The sequence below is a fragment of the Lutra lutra genome, chromosome 7 (genome assembly GCF_902655055.1).
Source record: "Lutra lutra chromosome 7, mLutLut1.2, whole genome shotgun sequence".
Lineage (NCBI taxonomy): Eukaryota > Metazoa > Chordata > Mammalia > Carnivora > Mustelidae > Lutra > Lutra lutra.
Genome location: NC_062284.1, coordinates 112,307,936 through 112,324,280, shown reverse-complemented (window position 1 = coordinate 112,324,280; position 16,345 = coordinate 112,307,936). Strand labels below are relative to the sequence as shown.

At 36.3% G+C, this 16,345-nt stretch overlaps 1 protein-coding gene across 9 annotated transcripts in view; it reads right to left on the bottom strand.

The window, feature by feature from the left end:
• FUT8 (fucosyltransferase 8) overlaps positions 1 to 16,345 on the bottom strand; it is a 391,770-nt gene that overhangs the window by 21,044 nt on the left and 354,381 nt on the right. For all 9 annotated transcript variants that reach the window (XM_047736710.1, XM_047736711.1, XM_047736703.1 and 6 more), the window contains one exon: positions 1,217 to 1,463. In XM_047736710.1, the coding sequence (XP_047592666.1) occupies positions 1,217 to 1,463 (247 nt within the window). The remainder of the gene's footprint in view (positions 1 to 1,216; positions 1,464 to 16,345) is intronic.

Here is a 16,345-nt window from a genome sequence, read left to right as displayed (position 1 = left end):
GTTATATATCACATTCTACCCATATAATGTTATCTCTGTATGTCTTTTTTCCAATTGACTGTAATAAGCTAGAAGAAGCCACTTAAAAAATTAATCTGAGTAAATGTTCTGCAAATAAGTGAATGAATCAACACATGTATTAATATTAATCAATAGCTGACTGTATTACAAACAGTATAAGCTACAGAATGTCACAGCCTAGCTTACAAGTCTATTTCCAGGAATTACTTTAGCATCAATCTTTCTGAAAGGTAATAATATTTTACAGTACACTTTTTCCACTGAACTAAAATCTTTTTATCCTCCTTATCATATCATCACTTTTAAGGCAGGTATTACCTTCCCTATTTTACAGATGGAAAAATCATAGCCTAGTACCATTAATAAGTTACTTGGTCCAGAATTAGGAAAAAGCCAGGCATACTGCCCAGGTCATTTAAGTCTCAGTCCAGTACTCTTCTCATTAGGCAAAGGAAATTTTCCCAAGGTATGAAATCTGGTACCAGGACTCAGGAAAATTCCTCTTTCCATAACTTTTTTATTTTTGTGTACAGGAGCACATCCTTATGAGCAAAGATGCTCTTTTGGATTCTTCGTGGTCCTAGGATTTCCAGATACATCTCCCTGAACATAAGCATGAGACTGATTGTATATGTACATGATAATTCCCAAGTGGGCCAAGAGATAATTTTAAATAATAATTTTAACATTATCTTACATTATAAATAGTCCTCTTATTCTCAAAAATAGCTTCCAAGACAGAAAAGAAAACAGAACATCAAAAAAAAAATGCAAAATAATCACTAGTGGTAATTAATGAAGCCTAACAAAAAGTACAATAGAAAAGCTATAAATGTGACAGCTTCATCTCATGGCCTTGTTAGGATAAGACATGAGACTTGTATAACATTCAAAATACTCTCAATAAAATAAAAATTTGCTAGCTTCCCTAGAAGAGACAGCTAATTTCAGAAATATGGGTTTAATATATTTGTTGAATGAATACATAAATAAGTGAATGAGGGTAACAAAGTATGATGTCTAAGTGAACAAATGAAGAATGATCTCTTCATGACCTAAGGGGAACTCTGGAACATCTGTATTTGGGTGGGGCTCTGAAAATTAGACTATATATCATAAAGTTTACAATAAAGTATAAAGTATACATATCTCTGCTACTACATATCACTTTATGAGGAATAAGTCAGATTCTTACCCAATAACTGGATGTTTGAAGCCAAGCTTCTTGGTAGCCTCTTCTATTTCCTTTTCTAGCCAAGGTTGTGGGCGGATCAAGTATTTGACGAATTGGGACACCCACCACACTGCAGGATCACCATGGACTCGTACGAGCCGATCTGCAAGGTCTTCTGGTACGGCCAGGGGTAAATACGGTGGACGAGGATGGAGACTGTCTACAATGGGGAGCTCAACCACCTGAACATTTTTGTCCTTGACTTCACCTGCGAGAATATCAAAACGTACCATCAACATACTGCTTTCCTCATACAACTATCATTTAAGAAGAGCTCATTCTGGATGCTTTCATCCTCACGGCCACTCTAAAGCAGTATTAAAATTCTCTCTTTACAGAGGCAGCTATTCACTTGCCCAAGGTACTAGCACAGAAGTGACAGAGTTAAATTTCACATTTAAGCTGGTCTGCCTCTCAACTCCATGGTGTTTTTTCTTTTTTCCCTGTCATAACATAGCTGCCATATGAACACCTCATACCCCAGATAAGGACGCATCCAGCACTCAAACTATCTAATCAGAGAATAGCCGTACAGCTGGTGAACACAGCCAGCGAGGCAAAGTTCTGTTTTTTTAATTGTTTTTGAACTAGACAATAAAGTGTTCTCAAAACTTCCAGATTGTCATTATAGCAAATGGTTATTGAATTACTTTCATGATATAGGACAAAGATTCTAGAGATACTTAAAGATTATAATTATAAATCAAGCAGTTATATCTTTTAAAGAAAAAAAAAGGTAATTCTGGTCTTTTTTTTTTCTGGTCTTTTTTTTGGCCAAATTGTCTTTATATTTTCAATTATGATAACAATATAATCTGTGTTGACTGTTTACCTGGATATTAATTTAAAGTTAGAACAGAGACTAGATGCTAATTTTTGAAGATGAGTAGTTTCAGAATCCAATTTCTACATATCACTACTATTACTGCCATTCTATCAATTTTATAATGCAATGAGATGAACATCCCAAAATAGGATAAGCCAGTGACTTTAGAGTTGAGTTTACATATTGAAGACCACATAGTAATAACTAGAAGACACAAAGACATCAGGCAGAGAAATTTCACAAATACAAAATGTACTGAATTAACACTTCAATAACAGAAAATATTAACCTGAACATATAAAATAACTCCACTTAAGATGTTATCCTTAGAATCACAGTTAATCACCGGACCATTAAAAAAAGAATGCATTTATAGAGAATAAACCTAGAATATGTTTAAAATGTATTCATTAGAACATAGTCCTCAGATTCTGAGGGTTTTTTTTTTTTGCACATATGCAAAATGTTTAAAGGTAAATTATATGACCTGGGAAAGTAATCACTTAAACCAACTGCATGATTATTCGAAAATTAGTTGGTGTAACTAAAAATTTAAAAATGTCTGGTTAATATTCTCTCTCTGATATGTAAGATTCATTTCAGGATTCTTAGAACAAAGCCCTTGAAACATGACATTTGCTGCATGAATAAATGGCAATAAAAAAAATTTAACACCAGTATTGCAATTCATCTAGGGTGTCAGTTAAGAAAGAGATGGGCACACACAAAAAAGGGGGGGCGGGGTGGGCACCTTATCAGATGAGAAGCTGTAATTAAGGGGAGGGGCACCTGGGTGGCTCAGTGGTGCCTTCAGCTCAGGTCATGATCTCAGGGTCCTGGGATAGAGCCCTGCATGGGGCTCTCTGCTCAGCAGGGAGCCTGTCCCCCCCCCCCACCCCGCCTGCTGCCATTCTCTCTGTCTGCCTCTCTGCCTACTTGTGATCTCTGTTAAATAAATAAATAAAATCTTGAAAAAAAAAAAAAAGAATGTGTGGGGAAAGAGTGAACTACATTTTAAGTTAAGCTCTAATAATTTCCCTAAGACAAGGGAAATTGGGGTGCTTTCTCGGATATCAGGACACAATAAGAGATGTAGTACATGAATGAGAGGGAAAAAAAAAGAATGGAAAAATCTAGCCTCTCCTATATGACCATAAACAAGAGCAAAATTAATAGGGCTACTTCCTTTTGTGATTTCTTCCTAACAAGGTAATTCTAAATGCGCTGTGTAAACTAGCTTCATCTTTCACTTATATAGAAGTATTACCCTGTCTGATTGCCCCAAGGCCTCAGCTTTCTTACAGCTAGTCCTACTGACAGCTTTCAGATATAAATGAAAACTATGCTTATACCTTCAGGACAGAGAATTCAGTTTATTTTTGTTGATTCTTTGTTCATTCATTCATTCATTCATTCAGTTGTTCAAATATTTATTGAACACTGCTATGTTCCAAACACTGTATGAGGCAGAGTATACAATGATAACTAGCTCTTGCTCTCCAAGATTTCTAGTTCAAAATCCTCTCCCAGAACTGACTGCTTTCAGTAAAAGAAAAATAAACAAAATGAAACAAAATACCGTCACCAAAAACCACACTATTAAAAAGATATCAATACTCAACCACCTAGTACAATATTACAAATTTATCATTTTCATATCAATACCATTTTCATTCATATAAAAAATAAAAGTTTAGCTCCCTTGATAGTGATATATTTCAAAATAAATGAAAACAACATAGTACATGTTATGTTAGAAGTTTCCTTTTTTAACTTGGTTTACCACCTAACATTTTTTATTCTACTGGTATACATATCCAAAAGAACTTAAATCTGGAACAGATCCTAGGATAATTTTGTTCAGTGTTTTCTAAACTTTAGTCATTTATATATGACCTTTATAATTTTTACCATATCTATGCATTGTCTGTACTGTTTAATGTTTTAAAAATTCATTTTAAAACCTCCATGGTTTTATTTTATAGATGCCAACTTCACTGAAAACAAAACCATACTACTAAATTCTATATAGATACTATTCCATGAAGGGTTCTGAGCCCAAGCCAGATTTCTGTTTAAAAAGGAGATTATTGACGACATTAAAGGGGTATAATTGCTTTTTCCCTTATATCTCCTGTGAGTTTGAAACCAAATGAGAGACAGAGAAGAATAAAATGGCAATTAAAATACCAGCTTGATTACTAATAAGGATAAACTACAGAATGTGGTTCTTTGTTTTGGATTTTTGGGCTTTTGGGTTTCCTAATAGTTTCGCCCCACCCTTATGTAGAGTCTGTCAACCATGGCCTCTTACCCAGGGGAGGAGGAGGAACATGCCTTCTGAGAGGGGGCTGTACCAGGAGAGAAGCCAGAAAGGGCACTGCCTCACGTTTGATTCCTTTTCCTAAACTTACTAGTTGTACACTACTTTCCTTCCAAGTGGAAGGGAAATGAAGTAGACAGAAAGAAGCAAAAAAGCACTTCAGTACTTTCTGCTTGAAGTAACAGAATTCTTTTTTCTTCTATTGAAAACTCTTGAGGAATAGAAGATTCCCAGTACCTGTTCCTACCCATCTCTACCCCTAAACAATTATCCAGTGTTAAAGAACTATTAAAGATATCTTGATACCAAATTGAGAATTTTTCTGACATAATTAGAAAGACTGAAAAAGCAACTTTCTCAACTATGTGATTCAATGTTTATTTTAATCTTTTATCAGGAAATTATCTGAAATGCTTTTTAATCTCCAGTAATCTGTGGTAGGTTCAGAGTTTGGGAAATACATTTTTACTTAAACTCCTTCATTTTACAGAGGAAATAAGCTAGAGAGGATAAGTGAATTTCTCAAAGGTAATAAAGCTAACAAAAAGGCCAGGATTAGATTCTAGTGTTTACTACATTACTTACATTACATTCTGCTTTCTGGAACCTATATATATATTTCAAAGCACTTAAGTATGTCCCCTTTTGATCAATCAAGAGTGCTCTGCCATTCTATTAAGACTTTATTTAGTGTTGGGGGAAAAAAAAAAACAGTACTGCATTAACCTCCCAGCAAGAGAATGTTTTATATATATCTAAGTCATACAAAAGTCAGCACTATGCATTTGGAAAGAATTACAGAAAACTAGCCTAGGTATTAGATAATTGACTGCCTAGTTCAACTTAAACTGATATGGTCATTATTCATTATTTCAGAGACTCATTTTCAAGACTACCTCTTCTTGTTGCTAATTCTGTTTTATAAGGTCATTCTCTTTGCTAAAGGCAGGGAAGACTCAATAGGCTTGTTAGTATACTTACAGCCCTCTGCCAGTAGTAGATTGCTCTTTGACAGGGAACATCTCCACAGCTGCAGGCAAGTATCTCTAGAGAAGCCCTCTTCCCTGATGCTCAATTCATAGCAACCCTATTTTTTTTTTTTTTTTTTTTTAGATTTTATTTATTTGACAGAGAGAGATCACAAGTGGGCTGAGAGGCAGGCAGAGGCAGAGAGAGAGGAGGAAGCAGGCTCCCCGCAGAGCAGAGAGCCCGACACGGGACTCGATTCCAGGACCCCGAGACCATGACCTGAGCTGAAGGCAGAGGCTTAAGCACTGAGCCACCCAGGTGCCCATAGCAACCCTATTTTTAAAAGCATTACTCTGTTATCATTCCATGTACCATAAGACAGAGACACTAGCCCTGGAATTAGACAATTAGAATTATTAATCATTAGTAGATTTAACAGAAAGATCTTAACATCTACCATGAACAAATAGGTTCTGCTATGGTGAAAAACGTTTCAAAGATTTGGGGTCCTAGTCCATGAGATTTCTTCTCCATTTACTGTTTTCTTTTCTCAGTTGCTACTCAGTGACTGTATCACTCTGACTTGTGAGAGAAACAGAACTTAGAGGAGAAAATCCTCTGAAGACAGAATTCATACAGCCAGGATGGTCAAAATAAAGAGGTTTGGAATAGGGTTGCCAGATGGGAAAAATCTCCAATAAGACATCACTACCTGGAACTTAAATTTCACTTGGGAGGAAGAGGGGATTATAAGCAACACTTTGGCAATTCTGAACCAAAAAAGCAATCTGCTTTCTGGTCTCAAGACTCCTAAGGCAATTTCCTTCAATGCCCACATATGTCCAGACTTTCCTCAAATAGGTACAGATGGGTAGAATGAGGTTTTAATTCCCTTTCTAGGGGTTGCCTTGAATGGCTATAGCTGGTAAATGGCATCATACCCAAGAGCCTTTCCAAAGACTGTGTCCACTGCTGAGGCACACAGCCCTACTTGAGGCTGGACCAGGGCAGAGACATCAAACAAGTACGGTAAAGCAAATGCCTATTCGCACAGTACCTTCACTATAGTGCATAGTGATTATGAGAAGGGCTTTGGAATGACAAAAACTCGTGTTCAAATACTCTATCACTTAACAGTTGTGTGACTTTGGGTAAGCTATATTTAACTTCACCCCTGTTTCTTCCTCTGGAAAACGGCATTGATAATAGTACCTTATTCATCTGTAAAATGGGATTAATTATGGTATCTTATTCATCGAGTTATTTTAAGGATGAGATATTACATGGAGAAAGCTGAGCACACTGCCTGACACATAGTAATTCTCCGGAAATGTTACTTCTTTACCCTGGGATCCATTCTGCTGAACAATTCTCAAAAACCTAGTTAGAGTTTGGTCAAGGAAGAGATTATGTGCCAAAATATCATATTCTTTGAAAAGTAATCAAAGTTCCCAATTTCAGTGAGCCAAAGATAAACTCCTAAATATACTAGGTATAAGGAGATAGAAGATGTACACCCAAAGTAAATCTTATCACACTGTTTACCAGGCAATAGAACAATAAGCAGCTTTTATCTTTTCAAAATATTCAACAAATGTTGAAACTGAAAAGTAGGGACTCTGGCTCTCTGGAAGTTCTGATATCTTTTTTCTTTTCTTTTCTTTTCTTTTTTTTTAAGATTTTATTTATTTGACAGAGAGAGAGATCACAAGGAGACAGAGAGGCGGGCACAGAGAGAGAGAGGGAAGCAGGCTTCCTGCTGAGCAGAGAGCCCGATGTGGGACTCGATCCCAGGACCCTGAGATCATGACCTGAGCCGAAGGCAGCGGCCTAACCCACTGAGCCACCCAGGAGCCCAGTTCTGATACCTTATTATCACTAAACTGACTTGACCAAAATTCTGTCCTACACTGAAAGCACAGAATGACAGTAAATTGTCTAAACTAGTAATATGTATCACAGCAGAGAATTTGTATGCTTAAATTATATCTACAAAGACTTTCTGGACTTCTTGGATTTATATTATTCAACACTTTGTGGCCAAATATGACTGCTTAAATTCTTACTTAACTCTCTGAGATTTGTTATGGGAGGTACGAGTAAAAGGAGATCAAGGCTGAAAGCTAACTAGCTGTGGTGAGACCTCTAGAGGCACTGGGGAATTTTCTTGATTTTTCTTAGACAGAGTAAGATGGACATGGAAAAAAAAATCACATAAATATGTGAGGTATATTCTTTGGGATTTTTAACAATGATGACCTTAATAGTTATATCTTCATTTAATGACTGAGCTCTGTTCGCATTTATAATATGGAGGAAAGATACACTGTTAAAAAATGAACAGCTGGGCTACTTTCTTTTTGTTGTTTCAACCACTGCGGCTGATAGAGATTTCTTCTTGAACTTGAATGAGCAACTGTCGCCTGCCATATGAATTCCATCACTGCTCTACTTAAGCAACAACTCAAAAGACTGTTATTACTGCCAGTTTGAAGCCTTCAACCAATTGAGTAAAAGTTCTAAATTCAATCATATGAAACAAAGTGCAGTGTTAGCAACATTCTTAAGAATTAGCATATCACACTATGGGAATGATTGTGCAGCATTCTTATGAGGTATTTTCTGCTTTTACTAGTACAGAAATGCCTTGCAAAGGCAACGAGGCTCATGGTTCACCAACCTCAATGTTATTCTGACAGACTGGATATGGGACTAAAAGAATGGCTAATGGAAAATATGTAATATCTTAGTGAGTTACACAGTTCAGGATAAGGCAGGCAGGATAGTGTCAAAAGAAAAAAGACCAAAGAGATTTTTTGCTTCATGCCATTGAACAGAAGGCTCCCTGCAGTCATTCTGCATGTTTCTGAAACAAATTTAGTCATTTAACTTTTATATACATGTATGTTACTTTGCCAAGATTCCAGACAGTCCACAGACAGCTTGCTCATAAATGGGACAGTGCCAATAGTTTCTCTGATGAGTCACACTGCATTGGCCCTATAACTCCATGTAGAGATTTGGAAGAGTGTTCTGGTTTTTTGTTTTTTATTTAAATAATTTAGTACTTTTTCTTAACTTAGAAACTCCTTCTAATCCAAGGGATCCCAAAGAATTTTAGAACAGCTTTTCTCATGGGGAAAAAAAAAGAAAACAAAGGAATGGAAAACAGAAAGAAAGATAAGGGTTAATTTCATCAAATTATTAAAGAGCCAAACCCCAAACTCTCTTTCCCCCATTCTCATTAGAAAAAAAAAAAAAATCACAATTCCACTTTCATATTCCTCTTACACCTTCACCACAAGTCACTCTCCTTGAAAGATAAAGGCAGGAGGAACAACCTTCATAATAATAGCATTTTATCCCTTGAGGATTCCTCAAAGAGATGACTGAGTCTATTGTTGGGATAGCTGTCAGTTGGCATGCTGTGTTCCCTTTTGCTTTGGGGGAATTCTATAGCAGCCTTTGTAATTAACACTTAGTTGGAGTTAAGAATGCAAAGTTTCATGCTGGACTTACAGTTCCCTGTGATTTTTTCTGCTAAATTAGCATTCAAATGTTAAATTAGGAAGGCCTAATTTGAGTTTCCTGATAATAGGGTATAGGTCAATCCTAATACCCTAAAACGTAAGAATTACAACTAGAAATTCTGGCTATTCCCTGAGAGAAGAAAATGAAAATATAGTCATGTTGGAAGAAGAAAATCCTAACAAAACAGTTAAGATTTTTGTGAGATAATAGGAGAAAGACAACCAAATTGAGTGTAGTATTACCATGGTAAAGCACTCTACAAATTGCTAATCAAACAAACATCTTCTCTACTAAACCAGGAACTGGGGTAGCAAATCTCCCTCGTTTCACATGTTAACCCAATCCATAAAATACCAGCAGCTCCAAAAGTCGCCGTGTCACCATTTCCACCTTTAGCTTGCTGCCATCTTGGACTACAGAATCTATCTTCTCTCCCAGCTCCCTCCGCTTCCACTGTGGATGAAGAGATGGGGGATGGGGTATAGCTTTACATGGCAAGCTGCAGCCCCTGCTGTCACTACAGTCACTAACCTGGTATCAGTCAGCTGATCCTCCCCTTCTCTCCTTTTCTGGGTTGTGTTACATCTCTAGAGAGAAGAGAGCGAATACTTGACAATCTATAGCCTCTGGTGGCATAGCTGAGATAAATACTGTAAAAGCACTACCCAAAGAGTGGCTATATTCTACTCTTTTTGGTTTAACTGTGGGAAGAGCCCGGGATATCCATATACAAAGAGAAAGAACCCTGAGGCAAAAGGCATGAAACCTTAACAGCATGGAAAGGGGAGGAAGGAGGAAGATAAATGTGGCAAATAGGGCAAGGAGAGGTCTTGAGATGGCAAGAAGTAGTATTTTGCTTGTTACTGCTTACAAAAGACAATACTTGTACTAGATTTGATTCTCACGTATGGGTCCTATGACATTGCTCATTTATACTTAAATCAGGGACAGCACCACCACAACCCTCTTTAGAACCTGGACTATAATTTCCAAAGGAATACTTCTGTTACCCCCCCCCGCCAAGATTATCTACAGTTTCTCATCATCTGCAACTTATTTTTCAACCTGTAGTGTTATCTATCAATAGGCCCTAAATTCAATACTTAATTCTTCAGTGACCCTTGTATGCTATAAGCCATTTCTAAAATAGCCCCTGTATCCATCACCTCCTTGCCTCAGCTCCCTGTCAGCAACTTTAATTAAAGGCTAACATTTATTGAGCACCAACTACATGCCAGGTAATACACTAAATCTTTTCCATACATTATCCCAAATAATCCACAAAGTCTTATGAAGTGAGTACTCCCTTATCCTCAATTTATAGATGAATTTAAGTAACTTGCTCAAGGTCACCCAGCTAGTGGTCAGACATTCTGATTCCAGAATTTGAAGTTTTACACCACCTTACTCCATTACCTTAAAGTTCCACAGAAAACAAAAGTGACTCTACTCCTTAAAAAGGAGGGAGGGGTGCAGCTCCAGGTATAAGTAAGGTAACAACTAATAGGTAAGGTCCAGATCTCTCTCTACAGCAGGCACTAGATCAAGGAATTTAATATTAAGGACAAACTTCAAACACCTATCACACCTATATGAGTACACATATAAAGCAGCTAGATCATGGCTAAACAAAACAACTCAATTCATTGTCATTTTGGGTTCATAATGAGATCCCTGAAGAAACAAAAACAATATCTAAAGACACATTATCTCAAATTTAAATTATTTTAATGAAATAATTAGGGTGCTTTTAAGTCAACTTAAAGCTCATAGTTAAGGGTTAATAATACTTCACAATTTGATTGTAAAGAGAATATGAATTAGCCAATCTTTGACAGTCTTATTTCCTAATAATTATACAATAGCCCTTTCATGAAAGAAATAGCCTACTTCAGAACAAAGAATCTAAAAAGCAGTTATCATAGAGATTTATTAAACATGTAAAACACTCTTACCATCTATTTACATATTTATTTTCAACTATTAAACATTAAAGCAAAGATATTTTACAGTCTAGGGGCACCTGGGTGGCTCAGTGGGTTAAAGCCTCTGCTTTCGGCTCAGGTCATGATCCCAGGGTCCTGAGATGGAGCCCTGCATCGCATCGGGCTCTCTGCTCGGCAGGGAGCCTGCTTCCTCCTCTCTCTCTCTGCCTACCTCTCTGCCTACTTGTGATCTCTGTCTGTCAAATGAAATGAATAAAATCTTAAAAAAAAAAGATATTTTACAGTCTAAAATATGTCTGTTTTTAAAAAATATTTCGGAAAAAGAGGAACCCTCTTGCACTGTTGGTGGGAATGCAAGTCGGTGCAGCCACTTTCGAAAACAGTGTGGAGATTCCTTAAGAAATTAAAAATAGAGCTAACCTATGATCCTGCAATTGCACTACTGGGCATTTACCCCAAAGATACAGATGTAGTGAAAAGAAGGGCCATCTGTACCCCAATGTTCATTGCAGCAATGGCCACAATAGCCAAACTGTGGAAAGAGCCAAGATGCCCTTCAACAGTTGAGTGGATAAAGAAGATATGGTCAATATATACAGTGGAATGTTATGCCTCCATCAGAAAGGATGACTGCCCAACTTTTGTATCAACATGGATGGGACTGGAAGAGATTATGCTGAGTGAAATAAGTCAAGCAGAGAAAGTCAATTATCGTATGGTTTCACTTACTTCTGGAGCATAAAGAATAACACAGGGGACATGGGGAAATGGAGAAGAGAAGTGAGTTGGGGGAAATCGGAGGGGGAGACAAACCATAAAAGACTGTGGACTCTGAGAAACAAACTGAGGGTTTTAGAGGGGAAAAGTGTGGGGGGTTAGGTGAGCCTGGGGGTTAGGTGGGTATTATGGAGGGCATGTATTGCATGGAGCACTGGGTATGGTGCATAACAATGAGTGCTGGAACACTGAAGAAAAATAAAATAAATAAAATGGAAAAAAATTTTCTCCTTTAATTTCTTAAATGGTATATTAATAGATAAATAAAAATGAGCAAATTTCAATTTGCTCCTGAAGACCTTATAAATTGAAGTATCTACTTCTGAGGATATCACCCAAAATTCAGGATATAACAGATGCTATCCAAAATGAGTCACAAAGTAAGCACAAATATTTTCTATTTTCAGAAACAAATTTCAGCCTTGATTATTAAAATAATTAACTTTATTTGTGTCAGTGGAATTTCTAAAAGATTAAAAAAGATCAGAGAAAGGACTTTTAGAGGTGATACAAAGTAATTTTTAAATTAATTCAATAGATCATTTAGTTGAACATAAATGAATGGGGACAATCACAACTGTGTTTATGTACTAATAAACTCGTGCAGTTAAACTACTAGATCTCAAGAACAAAGAGAAATAATATTTAGAGGGATAGAGTTTCTCCAAATAACAACAGGATGATTCTTATCTATCTGAAAAGAGAACTGAGAGCTCTCTGTTCAAAGTTAGATGTTAAACAAGGTGTTCAAGAATGTGTTCACCGAATCTTAGAATTAGGGATCTTTGATTGGTATTTGAAAGAAGTAGTTTAAGAATAAATAAAATAAAGTCTCATTTCAGACAATAGGTAGAATTCTTACAGAACTCACTATCCCAAGAGAAGGTAACTTAAACCAGAAATGATGTTTGAGGTAAAATATGAATGTTCATACCATGACACCATGGATGACAATGATATTTCCTATAAAATGTCATTGAGAACTGTTGTTAAATCAGAGTACTTAGCTGGATTAATCAGTGCTATGACCCTAGATGCCCTTTTTAAATTTTTTTATTTTTTAAAGATTTTATTTATGTATTTTTAAGAGAGAGAGGGACAGCAGGAGAGGGAACACAAGCAGGGGAGTGGAAGAGGGAGAAGCAGGCTTTCTGCTGAGCAGGAAGCCAGATGCAGGGCTCGATCCCAGGACCCTGGGATCATGATAAAAACTGAGCCACCCAGGCGCCCCCCAACAAATGCCCTTCTTAGGCTTCAGTGCAGAGGAAATTACATATATCAGATAAGAAGACTATTTTACATTTTGGCTCTAAAGGACGCTTTTTCTTTGTTTCTTTTCCTTGCAGTATGGAGATAAGAGCTAGATATACCACAGAAACAGAAAAGGATGAGAGGAAGAAGAATAGAATATTACTTATGCCTGTTGATAATGATTGTTTGGTTAGTGTAGAATATAAAATTCATAATATAAAGGATATTGGAGTTCTGAAGCTTGTACGACATAGTTGTTTTGTTAGAACAAATCTCGTACATGACCATTTCCTCTTACCAAAATCAAACAACCAAAAAATTCTTACTGAGAACTGTTTTAGCCAAAGATCACTGATTGCAAAGAATAGAAACCTAGTCAAATTAGCTCAAGTAAAAAGGAAATTGCCAAAAGAATACAAGGGATTTTGCCAAGAAAAAAAAGCAGAAAGTACAACTGTATCTCAGGAGGTAGGAAACCTGCAATTCATACCACGTCTTTGTGGTCATGTGGTCTGAGTCAGCCATACTCTCCTTTTTGCTGTCTGATTCCACTCTTGCTCAGGGCCCATCTTGTAGACATCAGCTTCAGTCTACAGAATTTAACAACTTAGTCTCACCCTTAGATAAAATAGAGTCTCTGTCTTGTAAAATACTAACATTTACTGAGACCATGTATTGGGTACTGTACATAATGCTTATAAACATTATATCTTTTAATTATCAAAATGACACCATAGGGCAAGTACACTTATAGATGATCGGTGAAGGAATCAGAATCAGAATCAGAATCCAGATTCTTCAGACTCGAGTGCTCAGATGCAAGATTAGATCATCTCTCCACAGGGAATCTTACACATCCCCTTAGCACATCCCAACCTAAAGGATTCGTTTCCCAGGGTGAGGTCATCACGTTGGCCTGTACAGCTGTGAGTGTGAGTCTGTGTGTGTGCGTGAACATGTACAGGAGATGAGGAGTGATTACATGATAATATACAAGACAGCAAAGGTTATATTCCTTAAATAGGTGATGTTAGATAGGACATGGGGAGTTAATAACTGCTTTGTAGTAAAACTTCAGCTTTCAGGAATTTAAAATTTTAGAAGTTTAACTCTTACAACACAGGGTAATCTTAAGAATCATCCATTTACTGCATTTACCAACCTGTTTATAATTGTTTTTATGTGTATCTATCTCCCCCACAAATATGGAATAAGGACATAAACCTTAACCTATATACACTGTTGCTTTAGCAACTACCACTATCCCAGGTACATAAAAAACACAAAATAAGTGCTTAGTTGAACAATGGAATTGAATTTAATATATAAAGTACTGTAATTAATATAGAGTCTATAGTCTGCTGGAGGAAATAATCACTTAGCTAGTTAACAGATCACCCCACCATTTAGCACCATAATCTCAATGTTAGGGGAAAATTTTTGAGATTTGAGAATATCACCAGTTTTCCTGCTTTACAATGCAAAATAGTCAATATTACTCATGTACTGCCTTTATTTAAGAACTTTACTGGTCTTTTAAATAACAAATAGGTGGAAAACTGTATATAAATATTGTATATATAACACCTCTATTCTTGTTGCTTGTAAAGTACTTGAGAAATATATAGACATTCTGTTGTGGATCCACTGCCCATTTCTTAAGTACACCCTACTTAAAAAGGACATGGCAAGAAGAATATTCTTGCTTTTGTTATTCTGTTATGATTACATGTATACTCTTCTAGGAAGTTGAATCTAATTCCTTGGACCTAAAGGATTATCTTTGAGAGTGACATATACTACAGTTACTATTTAGTTATTAAATAATATTAGCATTTGTAGTTAATTTTTACATGATGAAAAGAACCTGATGGAACTGGAAATTATGCTCAGGCACATTTTAGGTATGTTTTATTGTTTGAACAAAGTCTGTCCCTTCATTCAGAACTGTGTGGGTTTCACATTGTATAATTAACTTGAATTAGATAATGAAATTAATTTATAAAAATCTCACTTAAAATATTTATATCATAGCAGAAAATATACAAATTAAATATTACATTTAAAGCTAACATTGTCATATCTCTTGTTAATGTTATTTGTGATCATTACTATCATTCTAATAAGACATAATTGTACTTTTTTCACTTTCAGAGAATTTTCACATATTAGTTTATTAGCAGCAAGCTTTCTGTTCTCCCTGAGGCCTGCCTTCAAGGGAAACTATTATACCAGAACTTAACCTATTGAGGTTTTACCAAAGACTAACCAACCTGGGGGACAGGAAATAGCCATCTCAGGTACATTAAAAAACAGATCTAATCCTAAGACTACAGAATGTGCCTTCCCCATACAACACTACCACATCAATAGGGCTACTGAATAATAACAAAGGAGTAGAGGTAAAAGAACTGCCTATTTAAGGAGTCTCTAAGAACATCTAAATAACAGCAGGGGAGACAAAAAAACGGAAGTAGTAAAGGAAAATTCAGCATCTGATACATAGCTACAGCTAAGAGTAAACATATGCTAACTCCTAGTTGGATAAACACAAAACCTCACACTAAAGGCCTATTTACTTCAGTTCCTTTTTACCTGACACATCATGTCCAGCTTTCAACAAAAAATTACAAGACATGCTAAAAGGCAAAAAGTACAGACTGAAGGGACAAAGCAACCATCAGTTCCAGACTCATACATGGCAGAGATTTTGGAATTAATAGACCAGGAATTTAAAATGAGTATGATTAATATGCTAGGGACTCTGATGGTAAAAGTGGACAATATGCAAGACAAGTATCTGAGCAAAGAGATTGAAACTCTATGATAAAGAATTAGAAGGAAATTTTAGAAATCAAAAACACTGTAATAGAAATGAAGAATGCCTTTGATGGGCCCATCAGTAGACTAGACATGAGCGAGGAAAGAATCAGTGACTGTGAAAACATGGCAATATAAACTTACAAAACTGACTGGAAAGAGAAAAAAGAATGAGAAGGATGAAACAGAATATCCAAAAACTGTAAGACAATTACAAAACGTGAATATACATGTAATGGGAATACCACAGGAAAAACAGAGGAAGAGAAGAAATATTTGAAGTAATAATGGCTGAAAATTTAACAAAATTAATGACAGTTACCAAGCTACAGATATATGAAGTTAAGACAATAGGATAAATACTTAAAAAAATCTATATTTAGGAATATTATACTCAAACTACAGAAAATCAAAGACAAAGTCTTAAAAGAAGTCAGGTAGATGGGGGTAGGGATCTTATCACTAGAGGAAGTAGGATAAGAATCACATCAATCGGAGTGCCTGGGTGGCTCAGTTGTTAAGTGTCTACCTTCTGCTCAGATCATGATCCCAGGATCCTCAGATAGAGCCCTACATCAGGCTCCCTGCTCAGTGGGAAGCCTGTTTCTCCCTCTGTAGATCCCCCTGCCTGTGTTCCCTCTCTCACT